The 19,657-nt window shown below is 40.1% G+C and overlaps 1 protein-coding gene across 2 annotated transcripts in view; it reads right to left on the bottom strand.

The window, feature by feature from the left end:
* Nucleotides 1-19,657, bottom strand: part of VPS54 (VPS54 subunit of GARP complex) — a 47,342-nt gene that overhangs the window by 10,067 nt on the left and 17,618 nt on the right. For both annotated transcript variants that reach the window (XM_031060965.1, XM_005425786.2), the window contains 11 exons: nt 18,520-18,905; nt 14,504-14,630; nt 13,365-13,472; nt 10,987-11,042; nt 9,426-9,522; nt 8,650-8,987; nt 6,656-6,785; nt 6,117-6,298; nt 5,288-5,400; nt 3,918-3,981; nt 1,882-1,987 (listed from right to left, as the gene is read on the bottom strand). In XM_031060965.1, the coding sequence (XP_030916825.1) occupies nt 1,882-1,987; nt 3,918-3,981; nt 5,288-5,400; nt 6,117-6,298; nt 6,656-6,785; nt 8,650-8,987; nt 9,426-9,522; nt 10,987-11,042; nt 13,365-13,472; nt 14,504-14,630; nt 18,520-18,905 (1,707 nt within the window). The remainder of the gene's footprint in view (nt 1-1,881; nt 1,988-3,917; nt 3,982-5,287; nt 5,401-6,116; nt 6,299-6,655; nt 6,786-8,649; nt 8,988-9,425; nt 9,523-10,986; nt 11,043-13,364; nt 13,473-14,503; nt 14,631-18,519; nt 18,906-19,657) is intronic.

Here is a 19,657-nt window from a genome sequence, read left to right on the forward strand (position 1 = left end):
CCTGCACCCAGCCAGGAGCCTTCTCCTGTCTGCACTACCTGAACAACCCCAGTAATTCCAGCCACGTGTGCCTCTCACAACACTGGAGTGTGCCCAGAGAAGGATGTGGAGCATAAGTCTGATGAGGAGCAGCTGAGGGAGCCAGGGGTGCTCAGCCTGGAGAAAAGGAGGCTTGGGGGACCTTTTTGCTCTCTACAACTCCCTGATAGGAAGGTGTAGCCAGGTAGGGGTCAGTCTCTTCTTCCACAAGCAACAGGACAAGAGGAAATGGCCTCAAGCTGGATAATCTCTTCACTGAAAGGGTTGTCAAACATTGGAACAGGCTGCCCAGGAGAGTGGTGGAGTCACTATCCCTGGAGGTATTTAAAAGACGTGTAGATGTGGCCATGGCAGTGTTGGGTAAACAATGGGACTTGATTGATCTCAGAGGTCTTTTCCAATCTAAAGGATTCCAAGATTTCTCCCATACACAGGTGTCATTTCACTCAGGCTGCAGTCACAGCCCAGAACCATCTGGAATTTCATTACCTGGGAATGCTTTACATTTTCCACTACAATCAAGTCTAGCTCCTGCTACTCTCAAAGTTTGCTGGCTCTGACAGCTGTCAAACAAAAAGTACAGTGCCAGGACACCTGGAATAGCTCTATTTTGTTCAAAGTGTAATAAATGAGCTTTTGTTTTTTCTAGCTGTTCTTGACATCTCTCAAATTGATGGCACCTTGCTGACAGATAAAAAATACAGCAATTAAACTGCACATGATGCTTGAATACCAAGAAATAAATCACAAATGACAGAGCTAGAATGAGATAAGGTGCAGGAAGTAACACAGATATGCAAATCTGGCCAAGTTGGATGCATCCACTGCTATTCTACCTGTGAAAAGGCCCTGCAATTCCTGAGGGAAGCAGCAGCTAGAGAAGGAGACTTGAATAGGGGCAGGCTCAGACAGACTGATTTGCCTTGGATAATATTTTTAATAGGGAAAATTTGTGGATGAATGAAAGACAACTGCAGGGAGCAGTCTTCCTGGTTACTCAAATACCAGCTACCAATAGGACAAATATTTAAAGGTCCAGATCCTAGAGTTTCCCCTCCCCTGCCCCCCACCTTATGTAAAATATCCTTTTGGAGATTGAATCTGTTTACCTTTCATTGATTACGCTCATGTTCAGAACTCAAATACCTGATACAACCTTTGTGGGCAAAGATACAAATGAAAACCTTGACATAAATTAGCTGCTAAGCTTTGGAGCCTGTATAGACACATATCTATGTATGTATGTATGTATAAATATATATGTATATATGACAGTTTTAAGGTGCATTAATGTGCTCCTTTTATTACTGATTATTTATATTACCTTGCAGTGTCTGGGTTTTACTAGCTTTTCTCTTCTCTAGTGAGAAATAAATGACCAAGAGGTCCTGGTGTTTTATCACCTTTACAACAGAACCTTCATCCCATACTATCTTTCATGCTTCTACTGACTATACCTCTACTGATTTGTAAAAACCAAGAGACTTGTTTCCTTCCTTAATACACATATATATTTCTGTAGCATCTGGGATCAAATTGCTTTTTTTTCAGCAGCATTAATTCTACACCCAGCCTGAAGGACAGGCAGCTATGTCAAATACTGCTAGATAGGATTTCCAATATTCCAGGTGAATAGCCAGAGTTAATTCCCACAACAAATTACATCTTTAGTGCCTTTGGCTTGAAAGCTTTCCTTATGGCACAGCGGCAAACATCATGATTCTAGATAATTTTTATAATTTATATGAAATCCCAAAACCACATGAGCATTCCTGAGAGGAACACATGTTCTCTGCACCCTGCCTGCCCCTGCTGGGCACTGGGGCACATCTGGAGCCATACCTTCAGTAAATCGGACAGGCGGGTCAGCATGTCAGTGGTGATGGAAGGAATGTTATCCACACACTGGCAGTACTCCAGGATTATTCTTATTAGCAGCAATACTGTCCTGAAAGAGAGGAAACAGCCAAGTATGTCAGCTCAATGCACAAAAGAAGCTGAAAAGTCAAACACAAGCAGGTCAGGTTGATGGAAAGCTACCCAATGCTAGAGATTATAGCATTGAATAAATTCACTAACTGATGTGGAGCAGAAGTGCAACATAAAAGGAGATTTACATAGAGATAGTTACAACCATACCCACTCCACAGGGTGGTGTGTGGAAGAAGTATTTTATATGAAAGAAAATCTCTGAAAAATACATAATAAATGCTAAGGAGTCTCAAACAGAGAAGGCAGCTGTGAAGAAAATATTCAAAGATGCTCAACACCTGTAATTTCTCCTGAAGTCAGCAGGCACTGGAGAATTTGGGAGCTACTGGATGGAATTAAGAAGATTCTCCATAGAGCAAACATGCTCCTTAGAATTCAAATTCACAGAAGGCAGGAAAATGACGCAAGATCAAACATTCAGAGTAGATATTTTAAAATTCCAAAAAGTTAAAACTCTTTTTTAAGGCAGTAGAGTGCAAAAAGATGACAACAAGTCAACTGAAAATAAACACCTGGAGAATGGTTTGTGAACACGAGGCATTTGTGATGAATGCATTTTATTTGATTAGATGCAATGAAACTGGATGTAGAAGTGTGTAGGAATGAAATAAATATTTGCACTGTGAAGCTCTCACTTACTTCACAGAGCTAAATATAACAAGCTTCAAGTGAGCAGAGGTATATTATCAAACACATCATATATTAAGCAAATTTTATCCTTTAGAGCAATGCTCCTACTCGACCTGAAATGCTCTTCAGCAGTGATATCATTTGCCTGGCACAGAAGTTCTCAGTAATCAGATTCTGTTTCCAATTGAAAAATGACACATCATCATGAAGCAACTCATAAAATGACAGCTGGTCCAAGACATCCTGTACATCACACCTTTTAAGTTTGGTGCAAATTGATGTTAGAACTCTGGGGAGTGAGATCTTCCAGGCTTTACTCCCTCTCCAAAAACATTCTCATGTATAATTAATGCTTAAGCCTCACAGTCTCTGGAAACACAGCATGCTTTTAAATGAAAGAAATAAGTGAGTATCATACATTTTAAAATGTCTCTGATATAACCAGCTTTAAGAAACCACTTTCCAATTCAAATCAGCCAGGATACTAAGAAAGAGCATATGCAGCTTCTGAGATGGCCCATATCTTATTCTGAGTAAGATAAGCAACCATTCAGTGGTGGACTCAGGTATTTTGGTGCTGTCCAGCCTGGAGAGAAGAGGGCTCTGGGGAGACCTTACTGCAGCCTTTCAGTACTTATAAGGGCTTATAGGAAAGATAGGGACAAACTGTGACAGGACAAGGAGCAACAAACAGTTTTAAAGTAAAGCAGGGTAGATTCACACTAGACACAAGGAAGAAATTTTTTACAATGAGAATGGTGGAACATTGGTACAGGCTGCCCAGAGAGGTGGTGGATGTCCCAGCCCTAGAAACATTCAAGGTTGAGTTGGTCAGGGTCCTGAGCAAGGTGCCCCTGCTCACTGCAGGACAAGATGATCTTTAAAAGTTTCTCTCATCCCAAACCATTCTAAGAGCCCACGATTTTTGCCAGAGACAACCTAGATTGCAAGAAATAACAATGTTCTCAGAAGACAAACTTGTATTTTCAGGTGCGTGTTTTCATGAAATAATTGGAAAAAACCATTCAAATAAAATTATAAACTAGAACCTAGCCACTCAGAGAAAAAATGGCATTTTAATGTAGCAAAGGGCTTGTAGTGTTCTATAACTGTTGGGAATCAAAGAGCAACTAATCTATAAAAGGAGAGGGATTTTTCATTTAAATAAGATTGCTAAAACTGTTAGCATTCACCACACTTCTACTCAAAAGTTCTTGCCAACTAACCCACTGCTAAAAAAAAAGAGTGCATCTTACCCAACTGTTGCATATTTTTGTCCTTCAACAATAAGGAATTCAGCTGGCTTTCTTTCTTCAGTAGCTAGATATTTTAGTAAGACAGGAAAAAGAGTGAGTTAACTAAAAACAAGTACAAAAAATGCTGTTTATAAAAATGCAGTGTTCACTTGATAAGGTTTGAAAAAACCCACAATTTTTGTAGCAAGCACTTCTCTCTTTTACAGTATTTATTAAATAGCTGTTCACCCATCAAAATTTTTATGACCCACAAAGTTTCTTCATTATCTGCTATGATTTTAGATCAAAAAAATCTCATAGTCCCACAGTCAGTATGGACTTAAAAACTCCAAATACAACAGGTTACAAATAGAAGAAAGGCAGAAAAAGCCACTAGGTTTTCTACTATACATTCCCAAGTGATTTGCTGTGTATATTAATATTTTAGCTTCAAATCACTTTTTCCTCAGGCTTCATAACAGAAGCTCTTACTGATGCAGTTTTTCATGCTAAATTATCTGCTTGCAGGAAGCTGCAGGAGGTTTATTTTATGAGCAATGGCTGACAAACATATTTTGGTGTCACGTTCCATAACTGGAGTGATTATTGATTTAATACACTCTCTGTTATCTGCTATGTTCCTTCTGGGAGATCAGGGTTTCTCCACCATGACATCACTGTATTTTCTTCCTTCTAATCTCTTGCCATTTTTCTCCTCCTCTCTGCATGCTTTCTTCTTCTTCTGGTTATTCACTTCCCCCCCATCACTGCAATATTGGATAAGCATCCCCACAAGGTAAGAATACATTAAGCATTCCCACTGTGCACATGGGGAAGTGGGGAAGAAGGAGGAAAAAGTGACTTTTCTGAGGTCAAATGAGGTTTCTGTGGCAAGGTAAATAATTGAATGAACATGAGTTTTCCTTCCATGAGCAGCCACATGGCATGCTGCCTTTCATTTGAACTGGCAGATGAAGTAGTGGGAAGGAGCAGGCTTTGTTTCACACAAGGAGGGCTGAGCACATGCACGTGCTCCTCAGTCCCTTGCAATTCCTCAGTGGTACCTTATGGAAAAAGACTGAATTTGTGCAGAGGCTGCAAGCCTCTACACTGGGAATATTTGTATAAAAAGGCAGCTCTCTCCCTGTGCTAACTCTTCTGGTGTTTCCAAAAAATAAACAGATAATCTTTCAGCACAAGATATTTCAACATCAGTAACAGAAAAAAATAAAGAAAAAGATAAGAGAACAGCTATCAACTTTCTTCCCATCCCCCCAAAGGACAGCGAGCAAACACAGATCCAGAGTGCCATCAGAATATGTCCATCAACATTCAACAGCAGAATTTGCAGATAATAAATTCATTTCACAGCAGGACTGCAAGACACAGACCTGTTGGTTTTTTTTCAGGGAGAAAAATTCTGCCATCTGACACTGAATCAACGAGGTCCTGGAACTCGGCAGGAACTTCAGCTTGTTTCCAGCGCTCATTGTCCAAAAGCAGGCTGGGACAAACACAAAAGAGAGGAGGCTGAGAAAGAAATACCTTGTCTTGACATTTCTCTCGACTGTAATGCTGAAAAACAACTTTAACAAAAACCACTAGCCCAAGATGTCATGTCAGTCATCTTCATGAGAAGGAAGTGCCCGACAATTGTCAGCAGCAAAACAGAGCAACTCTGTGCTGGTCTAGAGATCTCACAATTCATTCATTCAATCTGTCATAGGGGACCAAAAACTACACCAGGCAATAAAGGTATTTATGAGATCACTGCCAATGAAATAATGGATAAATACTAGAATTTTAACAGCTTTTGTGGGATGAAGAGAAAACAGACTTGATGGATATTACTGGCCAGGCTGTTTCTCTGAGAGGTTTGGGTTTGTTTTTTTTTTAGAAAACAGCTGAAAGTGAATTATTCTTAAACCCCTGAAACAGAGCAATTCTGCTCTTCAAAACTAGCTTTGTGTACTTTCTGTAGCCGTTACTGCTCTTATTTAGGTAACTGTAGAACAATCCAGTTTGAAGAAATCAAGTTATGAAAACAGTAAAAGTCTAAACCAACTGGAAATAATTGGGGTTTAATAGAGTTTTTTCATCCCCTGCTTTTAAGTATAACAAGCTTACTGATGTTCTAGGCAATAAACGATTGTGTTCAGCTGGCATATCATACATAAAATGTTTCATGGAAGAACACAAATATTGTCTACGCAGAGGTACCTTAGTTTTGTCTTCCTCTCCTCGTGAAACCTATTCACAAATCTATTGGCTTGACTCTGAAGAGCTCCTCTCAAGGACATGCTTTTCCTGCCACAGATCTGCTCAGTATCCAAGATAAAGCCTTCCATCAAGCGAGAAAGAGTAACAAACTCATTGGAATTCAGCTTCTCTAGGAAGCCATCCTGCATGCAAAGAAAACCATTGTAAGGAGACACACCACCACAAAAATTCAGACATACAGAAGTAACTAGTCAGCATGTCTGAGGGCTACTACAGTTTGAAGAGGCACATTATTTAACCCTACATGTGACAGAGTAGACTGCAGTGCAAGCTGCTACCTTGTCACAGACACACATTCTCTGAATGAAGCATAGAAGACAGCAAATCAGAATATTAAAAAGAGAAAGAAATAGGTAGAAGAAACCAACACTGCCTTGCAATGATTTATGTTAACACTGGTGTGCTCTGAGCATTACCATACAGAGCCTGTGCTCACCAAGCATGAGGCAGCACCAGCAGTTCTGACCCAAGCTCCTCACCTTTGCTCTTGCCATGAGGAACTTGACTGAGCGATCGTGGCAGATATCAGAGGCATTATAAAGTAACTCCTGGATATTGTTTGCCAGCCTGACCAGCTCCAGGTCAGTCAGTTTCATGTCCTCACCGATCCTACAAATGACAGAACCAGCTGGCTGAGCATCAGTTTATGGAGCAAACGATATTTTTGCACACAGAAAGAAAAAGCCTTGCAGCAACTGTCAAATGCAGTCAGTTAATCACCAAAGTCACTTTATACAGATGGGATCTTCTAAGCTGCTGTCAAGGTCCTGTCAGTCCCTTGTAGCAAGGAAATGCATTACAGCACATCCTTTTCCTTTTTTTTTTTGATTTTGCATTCTAATTGCTATTAATGGTCTAAGAGTAAACATGATATAGCCATTACTGATAAAATAAATGTAATTAACAATTTACTGAGTTAAAATTTACCCAGCTCCTGTGAGACTTCAGCATCACAAGCATATGATAAATAAAAAACACAGCACTTTTCTTCCGATGCAAGTGTAAAGCCTAAAATAGATACTCTGCACTCCCCACAGCCTTAATCTACAGGCTGTCATTCTATTACCTCTTTAGACTACAGGCTCTTAAGGTGGTACTTTTTAAAAGACCTTGTATGATTTGTCTACTGTTACGAGGCCAGCACTTAGCACAGCTCTGCTGCTCATGGTTCATGCCATTAGTGAAGATCACCATCTTCTGGGCCAGCCCAAGGACTGACAGCATGACAGAAGAGAACTCGGAACACTACAGAGCAACAACTGGGCCAACATTGTTCTGTGTATTTTTACTAGCCTGCTCCAAACACAGAGCAAAGATGCAAACAAAACCAGAAGAGTGATGAAGTAAGTTCATTTTAGAACAAAGTTATGCAACCAGCCTCAGAAACAACTTTACTCCTCAGAAGCTCTAGCTGGATGGTGTATTTTTAGCAAACTTGGCAAAGTGCTCCACACTAGTTTGGATTCAACCCCCTTCCCTTTTCCTGCTCCTCCATGTAACCCTGAACTCCTCTTCACATTTCATTTCTCTTCCAGCGCACGACAGATGTTCAGACAGACAAAGGCCTGTGTTTTATGCATGCATAATTATTTAAAATCTATCTCCCTCAGCCAGCATTTTCATTTGGTGGGGAAGGTCTCTACCAAAACTAACAGCTGTTTCAACACATAAGTACAGATACTCAAGGACCAAGCAGCAAGAGCAGGCCACTTGCTGTCTTCCATCTCTCAGAAGGGTAACAAGTGGTATTTTCAGTTTTGCTTCACATAATTCTGTATCCAGACATGCTGGCTTTTGAAGTGGTTCATGCCTGAGTCTCACACACATTATGCCTGGCTCTTTCCAAAAGATAGCTCTGACTTGCAGCCACAAGTAAGGGGTGCATAAAAGGATGCCAGAAGGTTGGAACTCTGGAGACTGGAGCACTTCAGAGCAGCACTGCCTATGTAAACAAAGCACTGAGATGGACTGATTTATTTATTTATGCAAGTCAAATAGGTGATGAAAACAGAAGATTTTTCTCTGGAATTTACCAAGGTGTATTCTATGAAGCCATCTTAAAAAACCAAGCAAACAAAAAAAAAAACCCAGGAAAAATAACCATAGGAAACATGGACAGGGAATAGAAATGCTTCTGCCTGCTAAAGGCATGACAAATAATCTGTCTTCCAGGGACTCATTTCTCTCCTGCTCTCTACACAAGAGACCTCCCCAAAAAAACTAATAGAGAAGGGGTTCTTTTCTGGAAGAAGTGACATAAATCAGTCCCTCTACATATGGAGGTGAAAAAAAGGCAAATATAACAGTGCACTCTGATGGTAGTCTCTAGGGGGAGAGCCACTACACTTCACCTACCTAAAAAGCACATTCCTCCAAAGTCATTTTTGTACTGTGTGACCAGAAACAACCGCCTGCACCTCACCCCTGGTTCCAGCCACACTGCCAGGCGGAGACAGGCAGGGAGTTCACTCACATCATCTCCACTCCTCCTGGAGTGACAGAGGAGGACGTGTGCTCCTTGCTGGACGAGGAGTCGGTGGTGCACTCGGGCTCTGAGACGGAGTCACTGCTGCAGGGCTCGCTGTTGGGGGAGGTGTTCCTCTGGGAGGCAGAGTCGGCTGCTCCAGCCGGGAGCTCCCCGTCACCGAAGGCATCACTGATGAACATCCCCTCGTGGGTCAGGTAGGCCACCTCGCTGTCCACCAGGCTCTCCTTAGCAGAGTTCTTCTGTAACGTGTCCTCCAGGTCTCTGGTTTTTTGGTTCTTGTCTAGAACCAAGAAAACCACGCTACGGATAGTATTTAACGTTGCCTAGAATGAAATATAACTTTTATTACAAAAAAACACCCCAAAACCCAGTGCCATGAGCTTGTGCTAGAGAGATTTTCTTTGTTGTGTAATTAGTATTTAGAGGCAGATCCATTTGTCTGATGGCAACCAATATCTGATGTTTCTGAGGTAGGTGAAAGAAACCTCATTTGGAGCAATCTAACACGTACAAAAGTCCTGTCCTAATCCCTAGCAGCTTAGAATAGAAGTAATAGAGCAAAAGAGGTATTATCTCTTTGTCATTGCTCTCTTTGTTAGCACTAATCATTTTTGCCCTGGATGCCAATATGCACATCTCCTTTCAATCAGAGGTTTGAACACTACAAGTAAAACCAACATCTTAAGACTTCAAATGGAAAAGCAACTTCATTCCCTTTCATGCCTGAACTGTATGAAGTTCTTTGTAGATGAATGCCTTACCTTTACTCTCTTGAGGAAGATAGTGAATTTTGAAAAAATATTCTTCAGTAAATCAAACCACTGAGGAAAATTCATCATCCTCATCTGGTCTGCAAGCCTAAAAAAAGAGCAGTATTTAGCAAACAGCAATTGTTTGCTGGCCATGATGCCTACTGGCACACACAGGAAAAGAAAACATGCTTTAAATGGAATTGCAAACATAAGGAAAACTGTGTAGATTTTACCTGGCAAGCAACAGACAGCACCTAAACAACAGTCATGATCAACACAATGCAAGTGGAAAGGGGAAGGAGGGATATAGCATTAGATCATACTATCAGAAAATGAAAGCTTCACATTTACCCTTTAGCTCTTCCCTGGGCATAATGCTCTCTTCCCTAGGATAAGTATGTCTTACCTACAAGGAGTGGGATTAATAACACTTTCACAAACCATGTGCAAGGGAAAAAAATTACAAAAAAATCTACACGAAAATACTTTTCTAGTGTTAAAAAGCTGTGTTATTAAGCCCATTTAAAGGCTCTGTTTGCAAGGCATTGCAATGAGACCACTTCTGCAATTCAAGTACAAGTCAGCAGTTTGTGGCAAAAGGGCAGAAAAATCATTGACAGAACAAAACTTAAAACCCTGTAATACACAGTTAGGACCCAAGAGCAGGAGACTAAACACTAGAGAATGGTGACCAAATATTCAATGTGTAAAAATGATCCTGTGCCCAGTCATTTCTCAATCTGGGTATGAATTCCATGCAGGTTTTGCAACTCACTTTGCTTTATCAGCTGGGCTATTTTTATTATCTTGGGATAACACTTTGCTGAGTCAAGTGAATCATAAAGCCATAGAAAAAACAGAAGCTGGCAGGGGCCCCTGGAGCTGGGGCCTCTGGAGCTGCCTTGGCCAAGCCCTGCTCAAGGCAGGTCCAACTGCACGGGGCTGCTCTGGGTCAGTCAAAGCCTGACCATGTCCCAGAACACAGACTGCACAGCTTCTCTGGGGCTGTGTTCCAGTGTTTGATCAGCCTTCTGGGGAACAGATTCTCCCTACCATTCAAATGGAATTTCTTGTCTTCCACATTGTGCCCACTGCCCTCAGGGCAAACTCTGAGAGGAGTCTGGCTCCATCTCTGCTCTGGCATTTGCCTTTGATGGGCTTGGTGAGGTTCCTGATGGACCATTTCTAGGGCTGAAGCTGTCTGGTCTCCTCTCTGGATAACTCCTGTTCTTGATTATGGGGAACTTAAACTCATGTTTTAATACAAAGTCCCAGATTATGGTAACAGGGAATGCTTTCAAGCAGAGATGTATTCTTCATGTAGTGAGATTCACAGAATTTTAGCATTTATTTCAAGGGTAAATTTAAGGTGACATTAACATATGAATGAGAAGTAAAACAATATCCACCCAGAGGTGGACAAAAGCAAAGCCTTAGGATGCAAGAGAAGAATAATCCTTAATTATAGGGAAATTTAAGCAAAAATTAGAACAGTAAATTTATCTATGCTAAAAATCATACTATCCCCACCCACCAGCACCACCAAAAAAAAATCTGGCTGCATACTTACTTAACAACCACTTCTGTGTCTATTTCTTCTATCTGCGATACCGTATTAACCACACACTGCCAAATTTTAAGGGGGGGGAAAAAAACAAAATAAAAGACGATCTTAGCTTCTTTCTAACCACTGTGTCATAACAAACACATTAATCCTCAAGTTAAATAAGGAAAAGTAAAAGAAGAAAAGAAAGAGATACTTGTATCACTTAACAACTTCTCTAAAAACACACCAAAAAAAAAACCCCAAAAACCAATCAACCCCCTCCCAAAAAAACCAAAAGAAATCCCCCAAAGCAATTGGTGCATACAAAACTGGCCAGCTTCTTCAGGTCTCCAGTACAATCAATTTTCATTCCAAACACATCTACAGTTCTACAGCCATTTCATTCATCTCTTCTCCCATTACTTGTAAGCCTAAGGTACAAATCAACTCCACTCACACTGAAAAAAGGCTTTTCCCCCAAATGCCAGTCAATAAACTGAACAAATGGGTAGTAGAGTGTGAACTCATCTTGCCTTTAAGCAAGTTTGTACAATCCCAATGGTGACTGAGGGCTTCCATCTCAAGCTACATGGCTTTTACCCCTTTTCTGAATAACAGCGGTCAGTACAGAAGCTTCTGAAGAACAGAACCTTGCTCTTGAACTATGCAGTGTGCTCAGTGCTTACAAACCTCTGCTCTTACACTTGCCTGGCAACAAAAACCTAGTAAAATTCACTGACCAAAACAGCCCAGCAATGCATTTGAAGAGGAAGCACATTTGAGGGTGTGGCAAGAAAAGAGTTTCCTTTATTAACAAAAAGTACCCCTAAGAGTTGAGACAATGGGCCACCATACAAAAGCATTGCAAAAACCACACAGGAATTACACAAATCCTGCCTATTTTCCTTATTGAACAGAAATTTACACTGGAATTTGATTAAACATTGTCTATTATTAACCAGAGGCGAAACCTGAAAACTCGAACTTAAATTTTCCCAGCAGAATGGAAAAAGCATTTTGAGACTGAGAATGAGCAGAAAAACAGGGAGTGCTACCTGTCTATTATATGATCAAACAAACAATCTGAAGGGAAAAAGAAGTCTCCTAATGACTTCTGCTGATACATGCAAGTGAAAAGCCAGTGGAGACTGCCACGCAGATGAACAGCTTTATCCTGATGTTATTCATTGATTCTTTCTTTTAGCAATTTACTAGCAATATGGGCCTATGCACCTTGTACAACCAGACCAACAGAACTATGGGGCTGCAATGTGAAAGGGACTGGAACAGCCAAGTCTGGCTCAAAACAAACACCTTCAATTAACAGTATTAAAAAACCAAATCCAAACTTTTAAAAACTAGGTTCTCAACCAAGCTCACAATGCAGCTGTGAACTGCAGACTATCCTATGAGGACAGGAGATGCCCAACTCAGCACCTATCTCCCAGCCTTTGAGATACAAATCAGAGGGAGTTCATAGCACATCAGGCATAACTCTAAAAAATCACCTATCTCTAAGGAAAAAACCCCATTCTTACACAGAATTCTTACATATGTGGGAAAACAAACAAGATGAGTAAAACTGAAAGTACCACACACATCCCCTAAGTTCAGTCTGAGATCTGTTTGCAAACAAAAGTCATCATGTCACTATCCAAATTACCCAATGTATTTCCCCCAAAGCAAGAATGTGAATTTTGTTCAATTATTGACTTTAGCTGGTTTTATCAATAAGTTTTTTTGGCTTGAAATACTCTGCCCTAAAAGGCAAACCACCACACCAATGCAGAAGAGGATTTGGGGCTAAATTTAAGTTATTTTAAAGGTAAGCACTTCTACCTTCTCCATTACTTCACCTTGCTCTCTCAGAAATAGGCAAGGATATTTTCCAACCTTTTATCACGTGCCTGTGCTAGGTCTGTGTTAACATAAAGGCAAGAAATATCTTCTGTACCATTTGCAGGGAATTAATTTCTTTAAACTGGCAAGTTCTTTGATTCTCCTTTATGTGTTTATACCAAGAACTCCAGGGTTTTGCTTCACAGTGAGTTGGGAAGGAGAGGTTTTTAGTGTGCTTTTGGAGTTTGTTTTGTTGTGGGTTTTAATGAAATGTAGTGCTATGACACAACTCTACTATTTGAGAGAGCCACGTGTTAAGAGAAAGGGAAGTTCACAACAATGTTATTTTACATAGAAAACAGGGAGCTTATGTTACCTACACCTCCCAAAAATTATTCTGCAAATACCTTTGTGCTTCAGGGAGCCCTTTAAGTGTCTGCAAGCTCAGCTGCTCTGAGAGACCATCAGCCACCCAAAAAACTTCATCAGAGCTGTTATTAATGACTAAAAAAATTATTTTGCAAGGGGTAGAGAAAAGCTTGTCAGGTACATGTTTGTCTTACCTGTTTAATTATATTCTTTGCAGTATTAATCATTTCATCTCCATATATTTCATAAAAATTTAGCTTCCTTTGTTTCAGAAGTCCAAATACTAGAGATACAAGTCTCTCCTATCAAGAAAAAGAAAATTAAAAAAAAAACCACACATGAAAAATATCAAGGTGAAAACAAGAAACAATTTTAAGAAATTGCACAGCAGTAATAAAGTTCACGTATCAAGCACACAGTGAACAGCATTTAGGTCAATCCAATTCCTCCAGACTAATGCCAAGCTTTGCCGATACAAAAAAAGTTCCCTGTGGCAATACCAGCTGAGTCTCTCCCTCCCACCCCTTTTCCTGCCAATTCCTGAATTGGGCTCACTCACAAGTGCTTAAACCTGTGGATATTTCTAACCATGAGTGAGTTTCCTGAGCCTGAGCAAGGCTGACACTAAGCACAGCCCGAGGGAAGGCTGCAGCACAGAGGGCAAGAAACCACAGGGCAGAAAGGGGAGCACTGCAGTGCTACTGCCAACCACTACATCTCATAAATGGATTAAACAAGGCTGAACAGGTCATAGGCTCTAGCAATTAATAGAGCCCTACAGGCAAAATCCAGAAAAATCTTTTCTGGGCTAGAAAGCAACCACAATAGCCTAATCTTCGTACGTTTATGATCTTCAGGGGAATGAGGAATATATATCTATATATACTGTGAATGAAGCATGCATTCAGGGCAACCATATGCTTGGTATAAGCACCCATAAAAGCATGGGGAGACAGAATGAGAACAACATGCAAATATCAGCTTTCATTGCAAATCTTAAATTTTTACAACCAAGTAGATCTGAGTCCATGTTCTTTTCCACTTACATGCTTAGGTTCATGAAGTGAACTCAGTATACATTTAATCACAGAAAACAGAACTGATTATTTTGAAAAAATGAAGTGGGCCTCGATTGCAGTTCAGAGTTTAATTAGAATTATTTAATCTTATCAAGCACAAAAATAAATGGGCGGGGAGAAGTGTGGATGAGAAGTTAAATAGTCTAAAATTATAGTGTTGCTACTAGAGACCTGAGTGAATTAGTTGGTGCTAATTAAGTATGTTAAAGATGCAAACATATTCATGAGACAGTTTATTTCAATAACAGACATACCTCTTCTAGAATTTGGCAATCATCTTCTAGGGGTCTATTTAAATCATTGCGAGCATAAGTTGAAAACTCTGCAATCATCATTTTATCTATCAGCTTTTCCAGTTCACAAAGCTGTGAGCCAAGATGCCTAAGAAAAACAGCCATTGAGATATGAGCTAAATAATCAACCTGAAAACGAATCATTAGTTCACAGCTGAAGAAAATAACCACCCAGCAGGAAATTTCCATGCAATCAATGCTGGCTTAATGGGAGGCTCCAATCTTCCACTCCTCAGAGCAGCTGAAATTATACATTTTTCAGAGGCACTGTCACCTTACACCAAAACATATGGACTTGAATATTGATGGAGGACAAAATTTGGAAGTAGGGCTTTTTTCTTTTTTTGGAAGGTGCCAAGTACCTCTCTGCCCAATGAGGTGAACAAGAACTAAGAATACTCACTGCTTGTCAGCATAAAAGTGTTAAAAAGTCTTTGGCCTCAGATCATCAGTCCACAAGTTCTTCTAATTCAAACATTTGCGCTTTTGATGTGATCACAGATTAAATTCACATGACAGGATGGCTTTCAGAGAACACACATGAGTTTTTAAATTTGCCATTTTTTATGCTACTCTAAATTAAAAGTATTTTTCCCAAGTATGGGCGATTTTAGACTATATTTTGCAGACTGTTGTCATACAGAACCACAAGGGAATTTCTCACTTCAGAAATATCAACCACCCTTTAAAAGTGTGAACTTCAGAGATGTCAAACACTACAGGCTTTTCAACTTCCACTAACAACTGGGAACAAATATCAGTAAAAATCAGACTGCCTTTTCTTTAACAAAAACAAACAAATACGGAGACTTTGCAAATGAGAATTAAGTGGAGCTGTGATATTTTAGATAAGCCTAGATACAAAATGGGGGAGATGAACATGGCTTTCATTCAGTGCTGGTGTAGCTGGATCCTTTGCTGTCATAACTTATGACTCCTGATTCCTCCCTCTTCCAGAAACACACACAGCCAGCACTGAGCTGAAGTCCAGGAATCTTGCTGGATCTGAGTTGAGCAGATTAACTTATTTATTTTGATTTCAAGATGACCAGGGATGTACCTGCTTTTGAAATTGTTCAATAACTCATTGGAATGGACAAAGCAGACATATTTAAAATATCTAATTCAAAAATAGCCCGTAGAAAATCCAAGCCAGCTGCATCATGGGCATTTCAGAACAAACACAACAGGAAAACACCCCAAAGATTATAACAACTGGAGTTGCAAAACTGACTGCAGGACTAGGAGCCACAAGACAAAGGCTCTTACTGGGGTAAGCATGAAGATGCTCCTTGGTACATTATTTCTGTACCTGTGCTGAACTGCACTGAAACACACCAAAAGCTGTCCTCTCAAAACTCAGCTATGGAAACATCCAACAACAGCTCCCAGCACTGGCGCTCAACACTGTCTAAGAGGTTCCAGTCCCTAGCAGCGACAAAAATCCCTCCAACCTGAAACATTCAGGAACAAGTCAAACCTTAATTCACACTCCAGAAAAACACCTTGGTAATTATCTTTTAACAGGTACCACTCACACATCAGATCCTTTCAATGAATACTGAATATGACAACTCTTATCATGGAAAATGACGACTGCAGGGTAAAGCTTCTTTTAAAACACATAAATGAGAACTATTTTTCCATGCATCAGCTTTTACTGAATAAAATACTGTAAAAGTGTGGTTTGCCAGCATACCTGTGGGGAAAAAACCCCAAAACACAAAACAAAAATCCAAACCAGCCCCCCAACAAAATCACTTATCTCCATCACCCCAACAAGGACTGTGAAAACTATGCAGAAAGTGTTTTCACTGACTTTTAAGTTAGTTAACACATCAGCTTTCCTTTGTAAAATTAAAAGGGTTAACTTGAAAAGGTTAGAGCTCTAAAACTGTAATTCTATCCTAGAGTAGTAACAAGCAGTTACAACTGACACATAGCATTAGTGACATTAACCCAGACTAAAGATGCCAACGTATTACTTCACACAACCTTTACGATTTTTTCATTTTTTGCTACAACTAGAAACAAACTACATTTTTCTCTGCATACAGCATGACAAGGGAAAAATTAATTCATTATTTGAGTTGTTTTCTTACTGCTTTATATTGAATGATTCTGACATGACTCAATTGAAAACACCAAATTCTACAAGCTGCCATGGCGACATTAAAACAAGATGCTGGGAGTTTTTTTCATTGGATATTTAGTAAAAAAATAGTAATTATTTAGAAAATGTGTTATTGCTTTGGAAGTATCTTGTTAAATAAAGTGGGTATTTAATTCACTTGACAAGCACATCATTCTTGCTCAGAATAAAGCAAGAAGATACCTTTGGTATTTCTTAGGAAAAACAGAAGAATATGTGCTTGCCACCAATTCAGATATTTTTTAATTTTTTTTTTTTATTTTTAGAAACACTACATTCTACCGAGAAGTTTTATCAAGACTTCCATCTTTCCACTGCACAATATTTCTTCACAAAAGCTATATACATAGGCCACTGTGAGATCTGGAAACTGTGCTGGGCTTCTCAGCTGCACTTGCATTTCAGGTGGGGTACATGACTTAGGTAGCTCTTAACTCACCTTTGTGAGCCTTTACTGTCCAAAGCAGAGAGGACATTTCCCACACACATCACTGTCTGTAACTACCAAAACAACCAGCTAAGCTTTACTCACAGAAATTATTCTTTACAGACAAGATGATTATCTAAATATGTTCCACACCTGAGGGTAATTTTGAAACAATGGCACATTCTTGGGACATCAGGTCAATCAATCAATGACAAGAGAATGGCACTCTCTGCTGACAGAGCACACAGGTTACCCAGCTGCAAATCACAGCTGATTCTGAGTGATGCTGTCACAGGGCTGTAGAACTGCACTGACTTGTCACCAAGGTCAGTACAAAGGTGACTCAGTCAAGGGCTGTGCACCAGAATCAAGCGGTTGATAGCACGAACACTAAAGAGGACAAACTGCACTGAAGCATCTGAAGAGAGACAAGTTACACTTTATAGACAGTCTGTTTCTAGTTTTTTTAATAAAAACATTTATAGCAACTTTACCCTAATAATTTATTAGCTCTTTTAATTTTTTTTTTCATTTTTAATAATTTTTCTCAGACTTTTTCCTGAGATCTTTTCTACATAAAATTTTAGTTTTATCTGAACTAGCTAGAAGATGTGTTAGGAACTTGACAAAACAGATGGACAAGAGCAGTAACTCTATAAAGCTCTGAACATTCATGTTGCAGGAACTGAGCAGCAATCATGTTTCCATTATGCAAGCTGTGGACCACTGGGCTGCAGGAACCACAAAACCTCTAAAGAAGGCACCCCTCGCCCAGCATCCACTTAGAAAACTTAGCACACAGCCCTCAGCAGGCTGATGCAAGCCTTGGAGCTGATGTAACCACACACTGCTTCTGCCAGCATCATGCCACACTGGCAGTTTGCACGCACCACTTTTAAAAGTGCCCATATCTTATAACAGCCTATTTTATTTTATATCAGGTAGAAGGATTCTCCTGTGTTAATATTCCTGCATGCTCCTTTAACAACTCCAGCCCAGGTCAGCCACTAAAGACACAGGCCCAAGGGCCCATCCCTGGAGTGCTGCCTGCAGGAGCATTGCAGACCCCCACGTGGAAAACACCTCAGCTACAAGCCATGCAAGATGAAAGTCCAGCCACAGCTTTGCTCTCGTCTCTGCACCCCTAAAACATTTGTAAACCAGAATAGAGGACAAAGCATTTAGATGTTAAAAGTTGATTCCACTCCAAAAAAAAAAACACCCCATCTCCAGCAAAGGCATCAGTCACACTGCTTACGCCACACATTTTATACGTTCTGTATTAGGTCCTCTAAGAATGAATGAACAAAGGTGGAACAAATCCCTTCAGGCAACATAATATGCTCAACACATTCCAGCTCTGCTTGCATTTTATGTATTTCCTACATGGTTACCTACCGGAAACTGTGAATACCTTGAAGCTCTTGCTGTAACACCTCTTGTGTTGTTGCTATTAAGTCCAAAGCTCCAACATACTCTGAAGTGGAGAGCAGCAACTGTACTGTGGGCTGTGTTTGGTGTACAGTAGCCATTAACTTCAGTTTATTGTATGCTTTTATACAGTTATTTCTGGTGAGTGACAGTCTTAAAACTCGAAGCGATCCTTCACACATTACTTTATCAATTTTAGAGATTTTCTCTCTAAGCAATTTTACAGCCTGGGAGGTTTTCCTGAGGTAGTCCTGCAACTCATGCTGAGAGGTCATTGCATGAAAAAATGCTTCTGAACGGAGAGAAATCTGATGAGCAATATTGACTTCCACAATGTCCAGATAATGGCTCAGCTGGGAAGAGGAAAAAGCAACATTATTGTTATGACCTGGAGGCTTTATCACCATGCAAATACACTTTCAGAGTATTTGTCTCATTGTATCATGAGGAAATTTTGCTAATAAAAGTTAAATCCCTTTGCATTGTGGTTTAGTAACTTCTTTTTAAGTTAACTCAAAATCACTGTGGGAAGACTGATTTGATGCCTTTCCTGCTTGAAAATAAAAAGTTAGAAAAGCAAATAAATCTAAAATACTCAAAGTTTTGTGCCACATGGTTGCACGCTGGCCACAGAATATGGACAATAACCAGGAGACAGCTCTGGATACTGGCTTGCAAGCAACAGTATATATATGCAGATAAGCTGTGAAATTTGGGTCACTGAAGCTGCTAAAGTTGCAGCCACTATATCTGACGACACACCACTGGAATGGCTCTGCTTATTGAAAAAGCTGTAGTACCTTCTTTGTACAAAAATCTCCAGGGTATCTCTGGCTGCAGTTGTACTTTTGCCAACCAGCTGGAATTAGTACTAAGCCTTTTTCCTGTGTGCTGGCACTGTGGGATTCCCGGAGACAGAGTACACCTACCTGTTCAGAACCTGAAATTCAAATTCTCCATGTCCAACAGTTACCAGACCACAGTGCTGGTCTGATTTTTTCACTGTAATAGCTCTGTGTTTTGGCTTAGGCTGAATATGCAAACTCCAAGGACTGAGGCTTTAGGATGCTCATCTGAATGTTAATACTCAGATGACCTGGTTGCT

Source organism: Geospiza fortis, unplaced genomic scaffold (assembly GCF_000277835.1).
Source record: "Geospiza fortis unplaced genomic scaffold, GeoFor_1.0 scaffold134, whole genome shotgun sequence".
Classification (NCBI taxonomy): domain Eukaryota; kingdom Metazoa; phylum Chordata; class Aves; order Passeriformes; family Thraupidae; genus Geospiza; species Geospiza fortis.